This window comes from Dromiciops gliroides, chromosome 3 (genome assembly GCF_019393635.1).
Source record: "Dromiciops gliroides isolate mDroGli1 chromosome 3, mDroGli1.pri, whole genome shotgun sequence".
Lineage (NCBI taxonomy): Eukaryota > Metazoa > Chordata > Mammalia > Microbiotheria > Microbiotheriidae > Dromiciops > Dromiciops gliroides.
The window spans coordinates 247809186-247825090 of record NC_057863.1 but is presented as its reverse complement, the minus strand read 5'-3'; the positions used below and the strand labels follow the sequence as shown (position 1 = coordinate 247825090).

At 36.0% G+C, this 15905-nt stretch overlaps 1 protein-coding gene across 4 annotated transcripts in view; it reads left to right on the top strand.

The window, feature by feature from the left end:
* The window catches only part of LOC122749388 (rab proteins geranylgeranyltransferase component A 2-like), a 142706-nt gene extending 131327 nt beyond the window's left edge, over positions 1 to 11379 (top strand). For 2 of the 4 annotated variants that reach the window (XM_043995743.1, XM_043995740.1), the window contains 3 exons: positions 3204 to 3286; positions 6510 to 6612; positions 8635 to 11379. In XM_043995743.1, coding sequence (XP_043851678.1) covers positions 8678 to 10600 — 1923 coding nt within the window. In that variant the 5' untranslated portion in view covers positions 3204 to 3286; positions 6510 to 6612; positions 8635 to 8677 and the 3' untranslated portion in view covers positions 10601 to 11379. Of the gene's footprint in view, positions 1 to 3203; positions 3338 to 6509; positions 6613 to 8634 lie in introns of all 4 variants that reach the window. The other 2 variants (XM_043995742.1, XM_043995741.1) reach the window with 1 other exon arrangement.
* Positions 11380 to 15905: the final 4526 nt, after the last annotated feature.

The following is a 15905-nucleotide window of genomic DNA, read 5'->3' as shown; positions in this document are numbered from 1 at the left end:
CATTATATAAAACCAAGAACCATGTCCCAATGAATCAATGCCCACTGATATGATATGAAAAGATATGAACAACAGCTTTCTGAAGAAGAAATGCAAATAATCAAGAGAAATGTAAATTAAAATACTGAGAATTAACTTCATAATCAGCAAATTGGTAAAGATGATAAAAACAGAAATAGTTTTGTAAGAGGTTAAGGAAGGCAAGCACATTGCTGATAGAGCTGGGAATTGGTTTAACCATTCTGATAAGAACTGTGGAATTATGCTATAAAACTGATGAAATTGTTGATGTTGTTTGACCCAGTATTACCAATACTAGGAATTTTTCCCAAGGAGGTGAAAAAAAGGGAACAAGATCTTATTTATACCAAAATATTTGTGGCATCACTTTTTGTGATATCAAAGTTTTCAAAATAAGGAGAGTACCCATCATTTTGAGAATGCCTGAACAAATGAACAGGATAGATTTAAATATATCAATATTAGATTCATTCTCTGAAAAAAACAATGGGAATATCTTCATAGTAAGGGATATGCAGTTTCTTCCAAGAACATTATTTATATATTGATATTTTGTATCCATTTAAGTGACAATTGCTACACATTTTAAGTATTTACTTAAGGGATGCCTAGCTAAACTTCGTTGAGTTATTGTGTTAACAGTAATTCTAGGCCATTCAAATATAATTTTGCAAATGAGCAGGCATCCCTCCCACAGCAGTAAAGATGAAGGACACCAAATTCATCTGAGTATTTTGACTATTTTCTTTGCAAATGAAACTTGATATTAATTATTTGTAATGATACTAAATGGAACACCTGTAAATGTGCAGTCACATAGTTTAAGATAAGGGAGTCTTACTAATGTGAGATGGCATTGCAGATCTCTGCTACTTGATCTCTAGTGAAAAGTGGGACAAGTGGGTGTTTTTTTTTAAAGAAGCAACTGATTATCAGATTAGAGAACAGGAAATATCCAGGATTCCCAATTTGAAAATATGGCCTAATTTCTAGACTTCTCTAAATGTGCTTGCTGATAAGAAGCAGGAAAAATGCATAGATATTTGAATGTTTTGACTTTCAAAAAACAGATTTTGACCTCTAGGTTAATTGAAGATTTTTTTCCCTGTTAACAAGACTACTTTTTAAAGACATTTTAATATTGTGGTCTCTAACATGGAACTGAATATCTTTATCATTTATGAAAAATGTCATCTTTCCCCCCTAAAACTGTGTTCTCAACTACAACCAAGTATGAACAAAATTATGACTAAAAAGGGATGGAGTATACAATCATAATGATTTCTTTTTGGTGTGTGAGGCAATTGGGTTTAAGTGACTTTTCCAGGGTCACACAACTAGTAAGTGTCAAGTGTCTGAAGCCAGATTTGAACTCAGGTCCTCCTGACTCCAGGGCCAGTGCTCTATCCACCTAGCTGCCCCATGAATCTTAATATAAGTATTTTTTTTCAATTCACCTTTTTCATAATTCAATAGTGAATTCTCCCCTCTAAAATGTACAGACATAAGGATACTTTGCTAAACACAGGGCACAGTTTTATTTGATACCAAAGTTGTTACTGGTAACAAGTTGGACCTTTAAATAAAAGCTTTCCCTGCTACATATTGTCTCATTAATGCATCACAGAAAAAAGCTGGATGAATTTAAACCTGTTATTAAGTGCACCATGAAGAGGTCACCAGAAAACATATCTGAGGTGTAACTGTAAAATATTGTGTGATTTTTCAGATATATTTTTGATTTGTATAACTCAAGAGGTATTGTCCTTCAAATTGATTAGACACTTATTGCACTTAAAACACTAAGTAGCCCCTGCTGAGCCCGAGGGGCTAGGACCCTGAGCCCATTCACTTCTTGACTAATGGGCTTCTTTACTCTGGACCCCTGCACACAGTTGGTAATTGGTTCATTATTGGGGAAAGGGCCTTTGTTATTGGGGGTGGCCTTCCTTTTCTCATATTCTTTGAATTCTCTATCCCAGTTACCCAGGAAGAAATTATTTAAAGCTAAGGTTTAGCTTGTGTATTGGCTCTCCCCAAAATTAGAGATTAGAAGGATGTTTAATGTACATTGTAAATAGGGTAAGGGATAGGTTTTATTTCCAAACCACAGAAGAAAAACTAAAAGCACAAAATACATTGTATGTTGGCAGAATTACTTGAAACAGGACTGAATACTTTACAATTACAATCTTTTGGAAAGTATAAAGTAGTTTCCAACACTACTGATTAGGTATTTTATAATTAAACTCAGCTCTTCACTGTTTCTCATAAAGCCCATGTCTTCTGGAAATCTAAGATAGATAGATCTCAGATCTATATTTTGCTGGTGGCAGTCTTCTCTAATACATATGCTTACTTTACCCTCTAGTTCCCTCAGACTCACTAGTCAAACTTGGACAACTCCATTTCTTGAAAAAAATATTTGGTCAAGTAGTCAGGAAAGGAAGCACAACTCAGAAAATGAAATTGTGGAGTCCATACTTCACTTGGGAGCCGCATAGGGTTAGGGAACATTTCTCTTTCATCTTATGGGAAGTCTTGATACAGAGAACAAACACTAATTCCTACAATGTAGGGATGAAGGAAGATGAGCCAGAAACTGGATCTTCTTTTTAATTGATATATCAATTCAGGGGGGCTGAAGAAGGGAAGGACCAAAGGACAAATCAATGTCAATGTGGTATACCACATCATATCAAAATGATAGTTCCTTTCAGCATTGAGTTACCACACACCCAGATGGAGCTAAAGAGTTCATCACCTCTGATGAACCCAAAGGCTGAAGCCAGAAAATCATCTTTGTGCATGTTACATGAGATGTTCTTACCAAAGAAATAATCTACCATCATTTAAAGCAGTTTAGGGAATTTTCTGAAATTGCCAATCTATTTGTCTCTCTGTCTATCTAGTCCCGCCCCCCCACACGTGTGTGTGTGTGTGTGTGTGTGTGTGTGTGTGTGTGTGTGTATGCAAGTATATATGTACCTTCCTGAAATACATGTGTATATGTCAGTCTGGGTGTGTACATTCATGCATATATACGTAGGCAAATTCAGAGAAGGATCTAGATTTATATATGTGTTCACACATTAAAGATATACATATACACACATATATATATGTGTATGATTTGTATACATATGTTCAATTTATGGGTTTTTTTTGTTTTTATATCATAGTTATTTATGAAAATGTGCCTACCCCATCCATACCATGCTGAGAATTTAGTTCTCCTTTATAAGAAAAGAAAACATCTAATGAAGTAAGTGTCTGGTGATGTGTAAAACATTCTCATGTGATCTACTGAGAAAAGGTGAGTATTATTTTTTTCTCAGACCATTTTTTTCTCACTTGGGCTCCCTTTACCAATCTACGTTTTATTTTTTAATAGTCATATTCATTGTTGGATCATTTCATTCTTCTTCAGTTCATGGAAATCTTCCTAACTTTCTCAAAACTCCTCATGTTTATTATGTCCTACTACTCAATGATATTTTATTATATTTAACTATCCCAATAAATTGACGCTCACTTTATTTGTATTTCTTTGCTACCACAAAAGGTGCCCCCCCACATTTTGGTATAGATCAGATCTATTTTTCTATCATTGAACTCCTTGGGATATATGTTCAGCAGGGGATTTCTGAGCCAAAAAGTATGAAGAATTTAGTCAGTTTTTAAAACATAGTTCTAGACATTTTCTTAACCTACTTCCAGAATAATTAGACAAATCCACAGTTCTACCAATAGCATATTAATAGTATGCTTGACTTCCAACACAACCAGTAACATTAAATGCACCTTTTAAAAAATTATCTACCAATTTTCAGGCTATGATGTAGAGTTGTTTTAATTCTCACTTTTCTTATTAATAATAATTTGGAGCATGTTTTTATATAGTTATTTATAGTTTAAAATTCTTTGAAAACTATTTTTTATCACCTAAGTGAATAGTTCTTAGCCTTATAAATTTGAGTTAATTCCCTATATATTTTAGATTTCAGATTTTATTAGTTATATTTGATGCAAAGGTTTTTCCTAATCAACAGTTTCTTTTTTTTGTTTGGTTTGTTTGTTTTTTTTCGGTAAGGCAATTGGGGTTAAATGACTTGCCCAGGGTCACACAGCTAGTAAGTGTTAAGTGTCTGAGGCCGGATTTGAACTCAGGTACTCCTAACTCCAGGGCCGGTGCTTTATCCACTGCGCCACCTAGCTGCCCCAACAGTTTCTTTTTAAATTCTGTCTAATATTTTGTTTATTCATATCTTTCAGTGTTATATAATTGAAAGTTTTCATTATATCTTTTATGATCAGTCAGTGAACAAGTAATAATTCAGAGTTTTATTTGTGCCAGATGCTATGGTAGGTGCTAGGGACTCTAAATCTATAACCTTATGACTATTTGTAAAAGGAATAGTGGGATGTAGGGGGAAAAGGTCATTTTGGTGCTGTTCTTTGCCTATTCCCTTATAACCTACTCCTTTTGATATCACAGTATCTTCCCTTTGGGTCTATGTCCCACTGCTCATCCCTTGTCAAACCATATAGTCCTGTGATATCAGTCACTGCTTCCTACTTAGTAGAAATTTGTCCCAAAAGAAATAACCACTACCTCTATGTAGAAGTTGTTCTCTTGCAGTATCAACTTGTTTGCCCAAATAGACTTCATTGCAAGCTTTCTCTTGTCTCCTCCATGTCTGCGCATCATGGAAGAATGCTAGTAGAGTGTTGTCTGCTTCATGGACCTGACTCCTATTTTTGCCTCTATGACCTAACTCTATCTCATGTCCGTTTTAGGTTCAAATGATGTGCTAGCTCTCATAGGGAGCCTTTCCTGATAGCTTCATTTGTTAGCATTTTGTCTCTCTTCAGATTATCGTGGGAATTAGTCCTTAGCCAGGGACCTTCTTCAGTATTTCAGTTAAATTTTTATAGAAAAATAAAGTTCTCTCTCAGTAATCTTTATCTGAGAAAAGTCTTGACAAGGAATCCACAGCCCAGTCACCTAGGTCCATCTTGGTGTCAGTGTTCTGCCCCGCAAGCATAGCACTTAAGAGAAAATGTTAGATTTTTGCAAACTCTAGTGTTAGTGAATTCATCACTTGCACAAATGTGCAATTATCTACTATGTGCAGAGCTATATGCTAGCTGATGTTGAGGAGATTGACAACTTGTTTATTGGCTTTCAGAAACTTATTGTTCATTGAGCCCCAGAGAGGTTAAGTGGCTTTGACCTAAGTCATCCAGGTAGTAAATATTTTTGGATTAAAATCTATCTTCAAATTCATTGTTATTCCCACTACATGATATTGCCTTATTTACTAGAAGATATGAAGATGTGGACTCCAACCACGAAGAAGATAATATTTAAGTTTTTCAATGAGTAGGAATTACTGCAGTCAGAGCTATAGGAAGAAAGAAATGTTAGGAGGAAAAGGGGAGACAATGTGAATAAAGCTACAGAAGTAGAAAATTGTAGGGGTTTCAGGGAGAGAGAAAGGAGAACACTAATATATGGCACATAGGCTAGAAAAAAATATTAATGCAAAAACCATATTCTCTATTTCAGCACCAGTTTGCCAGAGAACTTTATTTAATTTAGAATATCAATCTATATCCAAAGCACTTCGAGTTTAAAGGGGAAGCTGTTCAACTTGACAGAGTCCCCCATGCCCTCTGATATGACTTTCCTTCAAGACAGTTTTATGCAGCAATTATAGGACTTGTGAACAAGGAAAAGATAGCTTAAATTATAGCCTAGGTTAGCAGTCTAGAATTGAGCAACTGTATCTTTATATCCTGCCACCTGGAGCACTCTCCTCTAGGAATCAATGGGGTTCTTCCCACAAATCAATATCTAGAATCTCACCTTCTGTGCCCCCCCCCTTGGAGCAAAGTACTTCCAAAACTAAAAGAATATTTTAAATATATTTCCACAATAATAAGTGTTTAATAAAGGATTATTGATTGTTGATTGAGACTTGAAGTCACATTTAGCCAAAGCTTTGCTATTTCATTAATACTTCTATGATTTGCTGGGGGGAGGGGGAGTGCCTGGACGAGAGAGACAAGTTTTAGTCTGAATTAGCTAAGTAATTATCTTGTTTTTTTTCCTCTTCATCATGTTTCCTAGATGATTAGCTAATACTTTGGTTCCTTCTGGATTTTTATTTATTTCTTACAGTGAGCAAACTTGTAATGAGAATTAATTTACAAAATTACCATCTAGCCACTGTTTTCAAATGCTTATTGTGGGAGATAGGATAATGCATTCTCTGAGATGAACTAGACTTGGATCTTTTGTTTTGTTTTAGTTTTATATGCATGCCTTCATTTCTGTAACTGAAAGTGACAAAAGCATCACTCTCCAATGAGTCTCCCAGTCATCAGTCCTAGCCATTGACGTCCCATCACGCCCAGTGTAAACTTGAATAGCTTTTTTTTCCTTTTCCTCTTGTCACTTGTTTCCTTGTTTCTTCCTCCAGATCTGATTGTTGGAGTGACTCGGTATTTTGTCCACAGTATCACAGTGAATAACTTAACTAAAGGACTTTTGGAAACTTTAGCCTTTGGTGTTGAAAGTGGAAGGTATTTATTTCAAACATGTAAAGTGTCAACTTTAGCATGATCTTCTGTAATGACAGATGACATTGTCTCTGCTTGTGGCATCATCTTCCATAACAACATATACATCATGATGTTATGACTGATAATATTCTACTCTAAAATGCCACACCATAAAAGCTTATAATTTATAAGCTCTATTACTAGAATAAAGGTCCTGTGATATACATGTATTTAATGCCTTACAAAAGATAGACTTTTACAGTGTACGATTTTACAAAGTGAGGTATTCTTCTACCCTTAAATGTAGACTGTCATTCTGCTCTGAGGTAGAAGACTCCAGGCTGCCTGGGCTGTATATATGAGCTTTCTCTCTAATGATTCACTAGAGGATTTCATTTGCTATGCTATTTCAAGAGCTACTGCTTTGATCAAGGAAAAGTGGGAGATTTGAAAATGATACTAGCAGTGTCAATTTCCCTAAATATTACAGATACATACAGGCTTGGTCTGAAAGTATCTTTGATTCACTTAATATAGAATATAAGATGAAAGGAGTAAATTTCAAATTCATACCAGGTCTGAGATTTAGAATACTCAAAAATAACAGTTTCACCTACTTTCTAATATATATTGATAGGGGCGGCTAGGTGGCACAGTGGACAAAGCACCGGCCCTGGATTCAGGAGTACCTGAGTTCAAATCCGGCTTCAGACACATAACACTTACTAGCTGTGTGACCCTGGGCAAGTCACTTAACCCCAATTGCCTCACTAAAAACAAACAAACAAACTAATATATATTGATAGACTTCTGATCTCATATATGTGGGTGTTCTCTGGTTCAACTCACTCCCCTTCAACATCTTCTTATTGCATGATTTTTGTCCATATTTTTTGCTGTATGTTTATGACAGAGGAGTCACTGAACACTTTGCAGGTCTTTCTTTAGCTTAAAAGTATTAATATATCAGAGATAATATCAGCATTATTAGTGTGGCAATCAGTGATCTTCATTCTAGCCACATAAGTAGCCCACTTTGTTCTCTTGACATGCATATCGCTTGTATGGGCTTACACTTACAGTACCAAAATCTAAGGTAACAAAGGTGAGCACATAGAAAACTTTAACAAACAGACAAACATAATCTATAATACTCAAAAGCTATGCAACAAAATCCTGGTAAAGTGGAATTAATTATTTTCAAAGAACTTTTTTAATTCTTAGAAAATAATATTTCATTTCTTTGACAATTTCCTCTTCATGATTAGTACAAATGCAAACTGAATCCATCCAGTATTTGAATTATCCTAAATGACATTTTTATAGCACATTAAGATTTACAAAGTGCTTTACAGATTTTATCTCATTTGAATTTCACAACTGCACTGGGAGTAAGTGCTATAATGATCCGTATTTTTACAGACAAGGAAACTAAGACTGAGAGAGGTTAATGACTTGCCCAGGGTTATAGAGCTGGTGTCCCAGGATGAATTTGAACTCAAATCTTCTTCACTATAAGTCCAACATTATGCTGTGCCACCTTGCTTCCTGATTTCTGTTATGTTCTACTATTATTATTACTGCTGCTACAACTACATATTACTTCTATAATGGTATTGACTATGTTGTGATGAAAGTAATTAAAAGTCCATGCATGAAGTTAGGAAAAACTAGGTTGAAGCCCTACCTTAGATACATAATAACTATGTGTCCCTGAGCAAGTCACTTAACTTCTCAGTGTTGTAGTCATCTCTCTAAGACCACAAATTGTTTACATCTTGTCAAGCTGCATCAGTGGAGGGAGTTTCCAAATTAGGGGATCTTGACAACAATAAATTCACATAACATCTTATATACTCCTAACAATAACAACAATACAACCACCGAATCACTGTTGCTGCTGCTTTTACTTTTACTTGTGAATTAATAGTCCAAAGTAATGATTTCATGTTATCCTGTTCATTTATATATCCAATTATTGTTACATTTTATGTTACATACTATTTTTCCTAGTTAGCATAATATTTTGTGATGTATTTGTAGGTAATACTATAAAACAAGTGGTAAGGCGTGACTCCCTTTCAAGATGGCAGATAAACTTCCTTCAGAATTCGATGTGATCGTGGTAGGGACTGGTTTGCCTGAGTCCATCATTGCAGCTGCTTGTTCAAGAAGTGGCCAGAGTGTTCTACATATTGATTCAAGAAGCTATTATGGAGGAAACTGGGCTGGTTTCAGCTTTTCGGGACTATTATCCTGGATAAAAGAATATCAGGAAGAGACTGATGTTGAGGAAGAGTGGGCAGCATGGGAAGAGCTAATACTGGAAACAGAAGAAGCCATTGTTCTTAGAAAGAAGGATCAGACCATCCAACATGTAGAAGTCATTTGTTATGCTGATCAGGATTCAGATGATCATGTTGAAGAAGTTGGTGCTGTGCAGAAAAATCCTGTCTCTGTGATGTCTCCTGACCCAAATGACCCTCTGGACTCTATAGACAGAGCTTGCTCAGATCCATCTGAATTACCAGCACCACACAGTGAGTCAGAAAGGAAATTGGAAGTATCTGAAGTAGATGTGACACTGGAGAAAGAAAATCGTGATGATCACATAGATTGTAGGCAGTCAGCTTTGGAACAGGAAAAATCTAAAAATGCACCCATAATAGAAGATGATGCTGATGTACCTAAGAAGAATAGGATTACTTACTCCCAAATTGTTAAAGAAGGCAGGAGATTTAATATTGATTTGACCTCAAAACTTCTTTACTCTCGAGGATTGTTAATTGACCTTCTAATCAAATCAAATGTTAGTCGCTATGCAGAGTTCAAAAATGTCACCAGGATTCTTGGATATCAGGAAGCGAATGTGGTACAGGTACCTTGCTCCAGAGCAGATGTTTTTAATAGCAAGAAACTCACTATGGTAGAAAAGCGCATGCTGATGAAATTTCTGACATTTTGTTTAGACTATGAACAGCACCCTGATGAATACAAAGCTCATGAGGAAAGCACCTTTTCAGAATTTTTAAAAACTCAAAAATTGACCCCCAGCCTGAGACACTTTGTACTTCATTCCATTGCAATGACATCAGAGACATCCAGCAGCACCTTAGATGGCCTCAGAGAAACAAGAAACTTTCTTCAGTGTCTCGGGAGGTATGGCAATACTCCCTTTTTGTTCCCCTTGTATGGCCAAGGAGAAATACCCCAGTGTTTCTGCAGAATGTGTGCAGTATTTGGTGGAACCTATTGTCTTAACCATGCAGTACAGTGCCTTGTGGTAGACAAAGAATCTGGAAAATGCAAGGCAATCGTAGATCACTTTGGTCAGAGGATAAGTGCTAAGTATTTTTTCATCGAAGATAGTTACCTTTCTGAGAAAACATGTTCAAATGTGACCTATAGGCAGATATCAAGAGCAGTGCTAATCACAGACCAATCTGTACTGAAGGCAGATTCCGATCAGCATGTTTCTATTTTGACAGTACCACCAGTGGAACCAGGGTCTACTGCTGTTCGGGTAATTGAGTTGTGTTCTTCTACCATGACATGCATGAAAGGAACATATCTTGTCCATTTGACTTGCCTGTCCTCAAAAAAAACAGCAAGAGAAGATTTAGAATTGGTTGTACAGAAATTATTCACTCCATATGCTGAAATAGAGCTTAAAAATGGGGAACAAGAAAAGCCAAGTCTTCTGTGGGCCCTCTATTTCAATATGAGAGATTCTTCAGGCATTAATAGAGACTCCTACAGTGACTTGCCTTCAAACATATATGTCTGCTCTGGACCAGATTGTTTTCTGGGAAGTGAGCATGCTGTTAAACAGGCTAAAACATTTTTCCAGCACATCTTCCCAAATGAAGAATTTTGCCCACCTCCACCAAATCCTGAAGATATTGTGTTCTTTGGAGATGGTGTGCAACCAGAGGGTCTTGCATCCAAGCCAGACACTGAGGAAGAAGTAACAGTCCAAAGAAACCCAGAAGAGAAAGCTCAAGAATAGATGGCGACCAGATAGGGAGCCCTACTTAAAGAACTGTACCCTGTGTTCAAGTTATCTTAATGAAAGAAAAGTTAGGAATAGACTCAAAAGCAACAGTGAGTCATCTTTATTTGCAAAATTACAACATATTAAAAGAAGCCAGAAGAGTTTTTCCCAGTCTTGAGGAAGGGCATTGTCACACAAACCACCCTTCCAAAACACATTTATTCTCCCTGTTTTAAGATGTCAGAAGTTTTTAATTAACAGATTCAGTTTTACAGTGCTTTATCTCCTGGGAGTAACACTACTCAGGATAAGGGATCTGATGAATTGTTAGCTGTTATATAGTGTTCAGAAAGTTCTCCTTTTGCTTCCTCTGGAATCTTTAGAAGCACCAAGATATGTTTATTGTTGATGTTTTCCAAAAACTTTTATCCTTGAGGTTATAAAAGAGCCATCTTACTAGCTATTGTTTAAGCAGAATAGTTATCTTCATGCTTAGAATTGTTTTCTTTAGTGGGAAACCTCAGTAATTAGGATCAGAAAGCAGTGATAGCTTTAAGAACAAGTTTTGGGTGTGCTACTAGGCACCAAAACAATGTTATGTTATTCTCTTCAACTAAATGATATAACATTTTATGGTAAGAATAAGTTTCTTTGAGGCAGCTATGTAGTGCACTGGATAGAGAGCTGGAGTTAGGAAGATCTGAGTGAGGCCCTGGGTAAGTCACTTAACCTCTGCCTCAGATTCCTCAATTGTAAAATGGGGATAACAGCACCTATTTCACAAGGTTATTGTGAGGATCAAATGAGATAGTATTTATAAAGGCACTTAGCACAATGTCTGGAGTGTAGTAAGCATGATATGAATGTTTATTCCCTCCTTTCTCTTTCAAGTGTTGATGGCTTCTCTACTGAACATTTCTATAACTGGAACTCCACCACACTTTAATAAAGGGTTGTCCAGTTATGTAAGATGAGACATTTTTGCTAATCTCTAACTCAAAAAAGAAAATGTGAAACAAAACAAAAGATGAATTATTCACTAGAGATAGAGCAATATGTATTGTCTCCACAGGATAAGAAACCAAGAAGTTAAACAGTGTAACAGTAGTTTGAATTAACAATGGAGAACACTAATCCCTATTGTAATCACTCAGTAGCCCTGTGCCACCAGCCTCCATGCTCTAGGACATGCAAACTAAACCAAAGGATTGCACTCTGAAACTACTCAGGAATTCTCTTGCTACTTCAGTCTCTTGCCAGTACATGTCACCCCTGCCCTTAACTCAGCATCCATTAGTTGACCTTTACGTAGAGAAAAAAACAAAAACAAAACAAAAAACGACAACAACAAAAAACAACCCAGAGCTAACAGGGTGGGGCTGTGTTTTGCTTGATCAACCCCTAGCTTAGGAATCTCCAAAGTATCAGAAACTCTGCCCAAAACACCCAATCTATCCTCTTCCAAGCCTTCATATAATATCAAACATTGATTCAGTCCAGCCAGAGAATTTTAAAAATGGAGAAAACTGGGTAATGTGACTACATATAAGGATGTACCAGGCCTAAAGGAAAAGGGACTTGCATACAGCTGAAGCCAATTTTGTCCCACCAGAAGTTAATTAGAATAGGGTCGGGACAGCTAGGTGGCTCAGAGGATAGAGCACTGGCCCTGGAGTCAGGAGTACCTGAGTTCAAATCCGGCCTCAGACACTGAACACACACTTACTAGCTGTGTGACCCTGGGCAAGTCACTTAACCCCAATTGCCTCACTAAACAAAACGAAATAAACAAAAAAGAATAGGGTCTAAGCTCAGTGAAAGTGAATTCTCTAACTTGGGAGGAGACTGAGAGAGTAAGGCATAATCTCAAGGGTAAACCTATACTAAAAATGGAAAGAATTAAAAATAAATGATAAAGTATAAGAAACAGGGCAAGGAGTAACATCTCCAAAGATCTCAGAAGAAAGAAAACTACAGTCACAAATCTAAACCACAAGTAAATAAATCAACAGAGAAGACACTTAAGTCAGAAAAGAAAATGCTAACAAGATTTTTAAAAGATTACAAATATCTCTAAATCAATATTAGACTAAGGAAATTGAACCAAATAATGAAACACATAACCCTGTGGATTTCCAAGAGAGCATGCAACTACTAGTTATCAAATAGAAAATCTTGAATACATGGTGGCTATTCTCACAAATAGAAATATAATAAAGAGAAAGTTGGTACAAAAGAAGCAAAAAAAATTTAAAAGAATGCATAATCTCCATACAAGTAAAATGGGATACATGTAGACAATTTAAGTATTTTGTGACTTCTCAGAACATGGTAAGCCAAAAAAACCTGAAGCCCACATGCAAGAAATAATATTTAAGAACTGCCTCAAATTTATTAATACAGAAAACAGCCCACAAGTCAAAAAGAATCCACAGATCACATGCAGGAAGGAAAAAACAAACAAATAAATTCCGAAAGAGACTCTGAGAAAGACCTTGAAATGTAAAGGAGAAGAAATCTGAATAACACAAACTATTCCTCAGCCACCAGGAACTGTAAAAGGGAATGGAATAATATATCCCCAAAAGGAAAGAAACTGAAGATACAACTTAAAATTACATCCCTTTCAAACTTTAACCTAATCACCAATGACAAAAAATGAATATTAAAAGAATTTGGAGAACTCCTGACCCCCCAAAACCCCACAAAAGATAAGAGCTTATTTGATTTTTAAATACTGTAAACAATAGAAATGCAAGAAAGGTAAATAAATAGCAATTAATAAAAAGGATCAAGTATTAAAAGTTTATCCCATCTCTGGAAACTATTAAAAGAAAAAAATCAAGCTAGAAAGAAAAAGAAATCTCTGAAGTAAAAAAAAAAAAATTAGAGGGACCATTAAAAAATTTCTAAAAGTACCTAAAGAAAAAATATGAGATGAGAATTTAAAGGAATAGGAAAAATTATGGTATAGAAGCAAGCCTCAAACACCATAAACCAAATTCTGAAGCCCCCTTATAAGTGAATCTTTGTGTTTTCTAAAGATGAAAGGATGTATGAAAGGTGAGAAGGGAGGTAGAAAGTAGAGGAGAATGTGATAAATGACCCTACTCATTATCTATGAAAAGTAGAAAAGGGAAAATAACATGTATAGTCTCTCAGTAAGTAGCCTACAGTAGAATTGATGTTATGTCAAAAAGAAACTGGACTATTGGTAAAGAAATGGTGAGATGGGCTCCCACTGAAGACTACTCCCATTGGGGAATAGCTATATTTTATGATGGACGGTGAAGATCTTATAATTTGGCTAATAGGCAGTGATTTAGTAAATAGAGAAACTACTTCCTCTGAAAGGATTCCATGAACAACATCCAGCCTTAGCCAAATGAAATTAAGATTTCTAGAGGCAACCAGTTTCTAAAAGGGTGAGAGGGCATGTACCCAGAGTGGAGATTGCAAAGGGGAAAGAAAATGATCATGAAGAGAGCAGGGAGTAAAACTGGACAGAACAAGTTGGGACACAGGAAAATTTCATCCTCATTACTTCTGCCAGGAATTGGTGTTTCCAACAAAAGAAAAAAAAATGTTGGGAGAGAGGAAAGGAGCAAGATCTACTAGACAATAACATAGAGATTGTTTATAAGAAGAAATTCAGACTTGGTAGTTTTTGAATATTGAATTCCATGAGAAACAAAAATGACTGAAGAAGGAATATATATAAATATAAAATCTGAAATTTAAAAATAAAAGGTTAGGACAGAAAAAAAAGAAATACTGAAGAAAACAACATAAGGAAGTACTTTTATAAAAAAGGTTAAGAAATGAGAAAAAAATCTAACAAGCAGGAAGGAGAGGGAAAGGAGGATTTTGATTTAACCATTTAATTTATAGGACTGAGGGATAAAAAGAAAGATTTATTTATCTTTTAATTTACTAAAATTAATAAAGGAAAGAAAAAAGAATCAATAATGTACATAAAACTTCAAAATTAGTTGGGGCAGCTAGGTGGTGCAGTGGATAAAGCACTAGCCCTGGATTCAGGAGAACCGGGGTTCAAATTCAGACACTTGACACTAGCTGGGTGACCCTGGGCAAGTCACTTAACCCTCATTGCTGTGCAAAAAAAAAAAATAGAAAGAAGGTTGACAAATGGGAAAGGGTCAGGATTGAGGATGAGGGGAAGGGAGAATATGGTAATGAGGTTGCCTTAAAGTAGATTAAGCAAAAATAATCTTAGGGACAAAGTAGTATCCTAAAAGAGAAACAAAAAACACAGGCAGGTAGGTAGGTAGATATCTAGATATCTAGATATCTAGATATCTAGATATCTAGATAGATAGATAGATAGATAGATAGATAGATAGATAGATAGATAGATAGATAGATAGATAGAAAGAAAATTCAATCAATTGATAAAATGGACAAAAAATCATAAGTTTTAATTCTGGAACTTTATCTGTAAAAGGAGACAGTTGAACTTAATAATTTCCAAGGTCCTTTAGACTAAACTTATTTGAAAGTTGTATACCAGGGCAGCTAGGTGGCTCAGTGGATAAAGCACTGGACCAGAATTCAGGAGGACTTGAGTTCAAAACTGGCCTCAGACACTTAACAATTATTAGCTGTGTGACCCTGAGCAAGTCACTTAACCCTCATTGCCCCACCCCCCCCAAAAAGAAGATATGGAATGGAATAGAATCTCTTGTATTGGGGTAAGCTTTGAAAAGGACTGAGGCCATTTCTTCATATGAGACAGAGATGAATGGGGAGATAGTGGCAGAAAGGTTATGAATGATATGCTATGAGATTAAGAAGAGGAGAGAAGAGGGAGCTCACAGCAAAATGGCTCATTTTTTCTCTAAAATATGAAGCAATGTTCTTAGGTAAGAGATTTGGGGAGTGGGGGCTATGAGAGACAGCACATACATACATATTTGAAATATATTTAGATAATAGATGTACATATATTGTGTTCACATACATTACCTATTACCTGCATGCTGCACCTATATATTTAGACAATCTACATGATCATATATATTTTATATGTACACATGCAAATTACACAGGATCAAGGAAAAACAGCAGAAGCATCAGTAGTAGGTATATGAAAAGGGAAACCCACAGTATTCAAGTGGTGTTACATACTTATCCAGACCAGGGTTAAATTGGATCCTCTGAGGAAGAGAGAATGAAAGGTGGAAATCAGAGAGACCTTGGTCTCCATTCTTCCAGGACCCCTTGGGGGTACTCTTGCATCTCTTTGGAGTTGCTGGCTGGGAGAAGAAAGGAGGGAATGAAGGATATAGGGAATGATGAA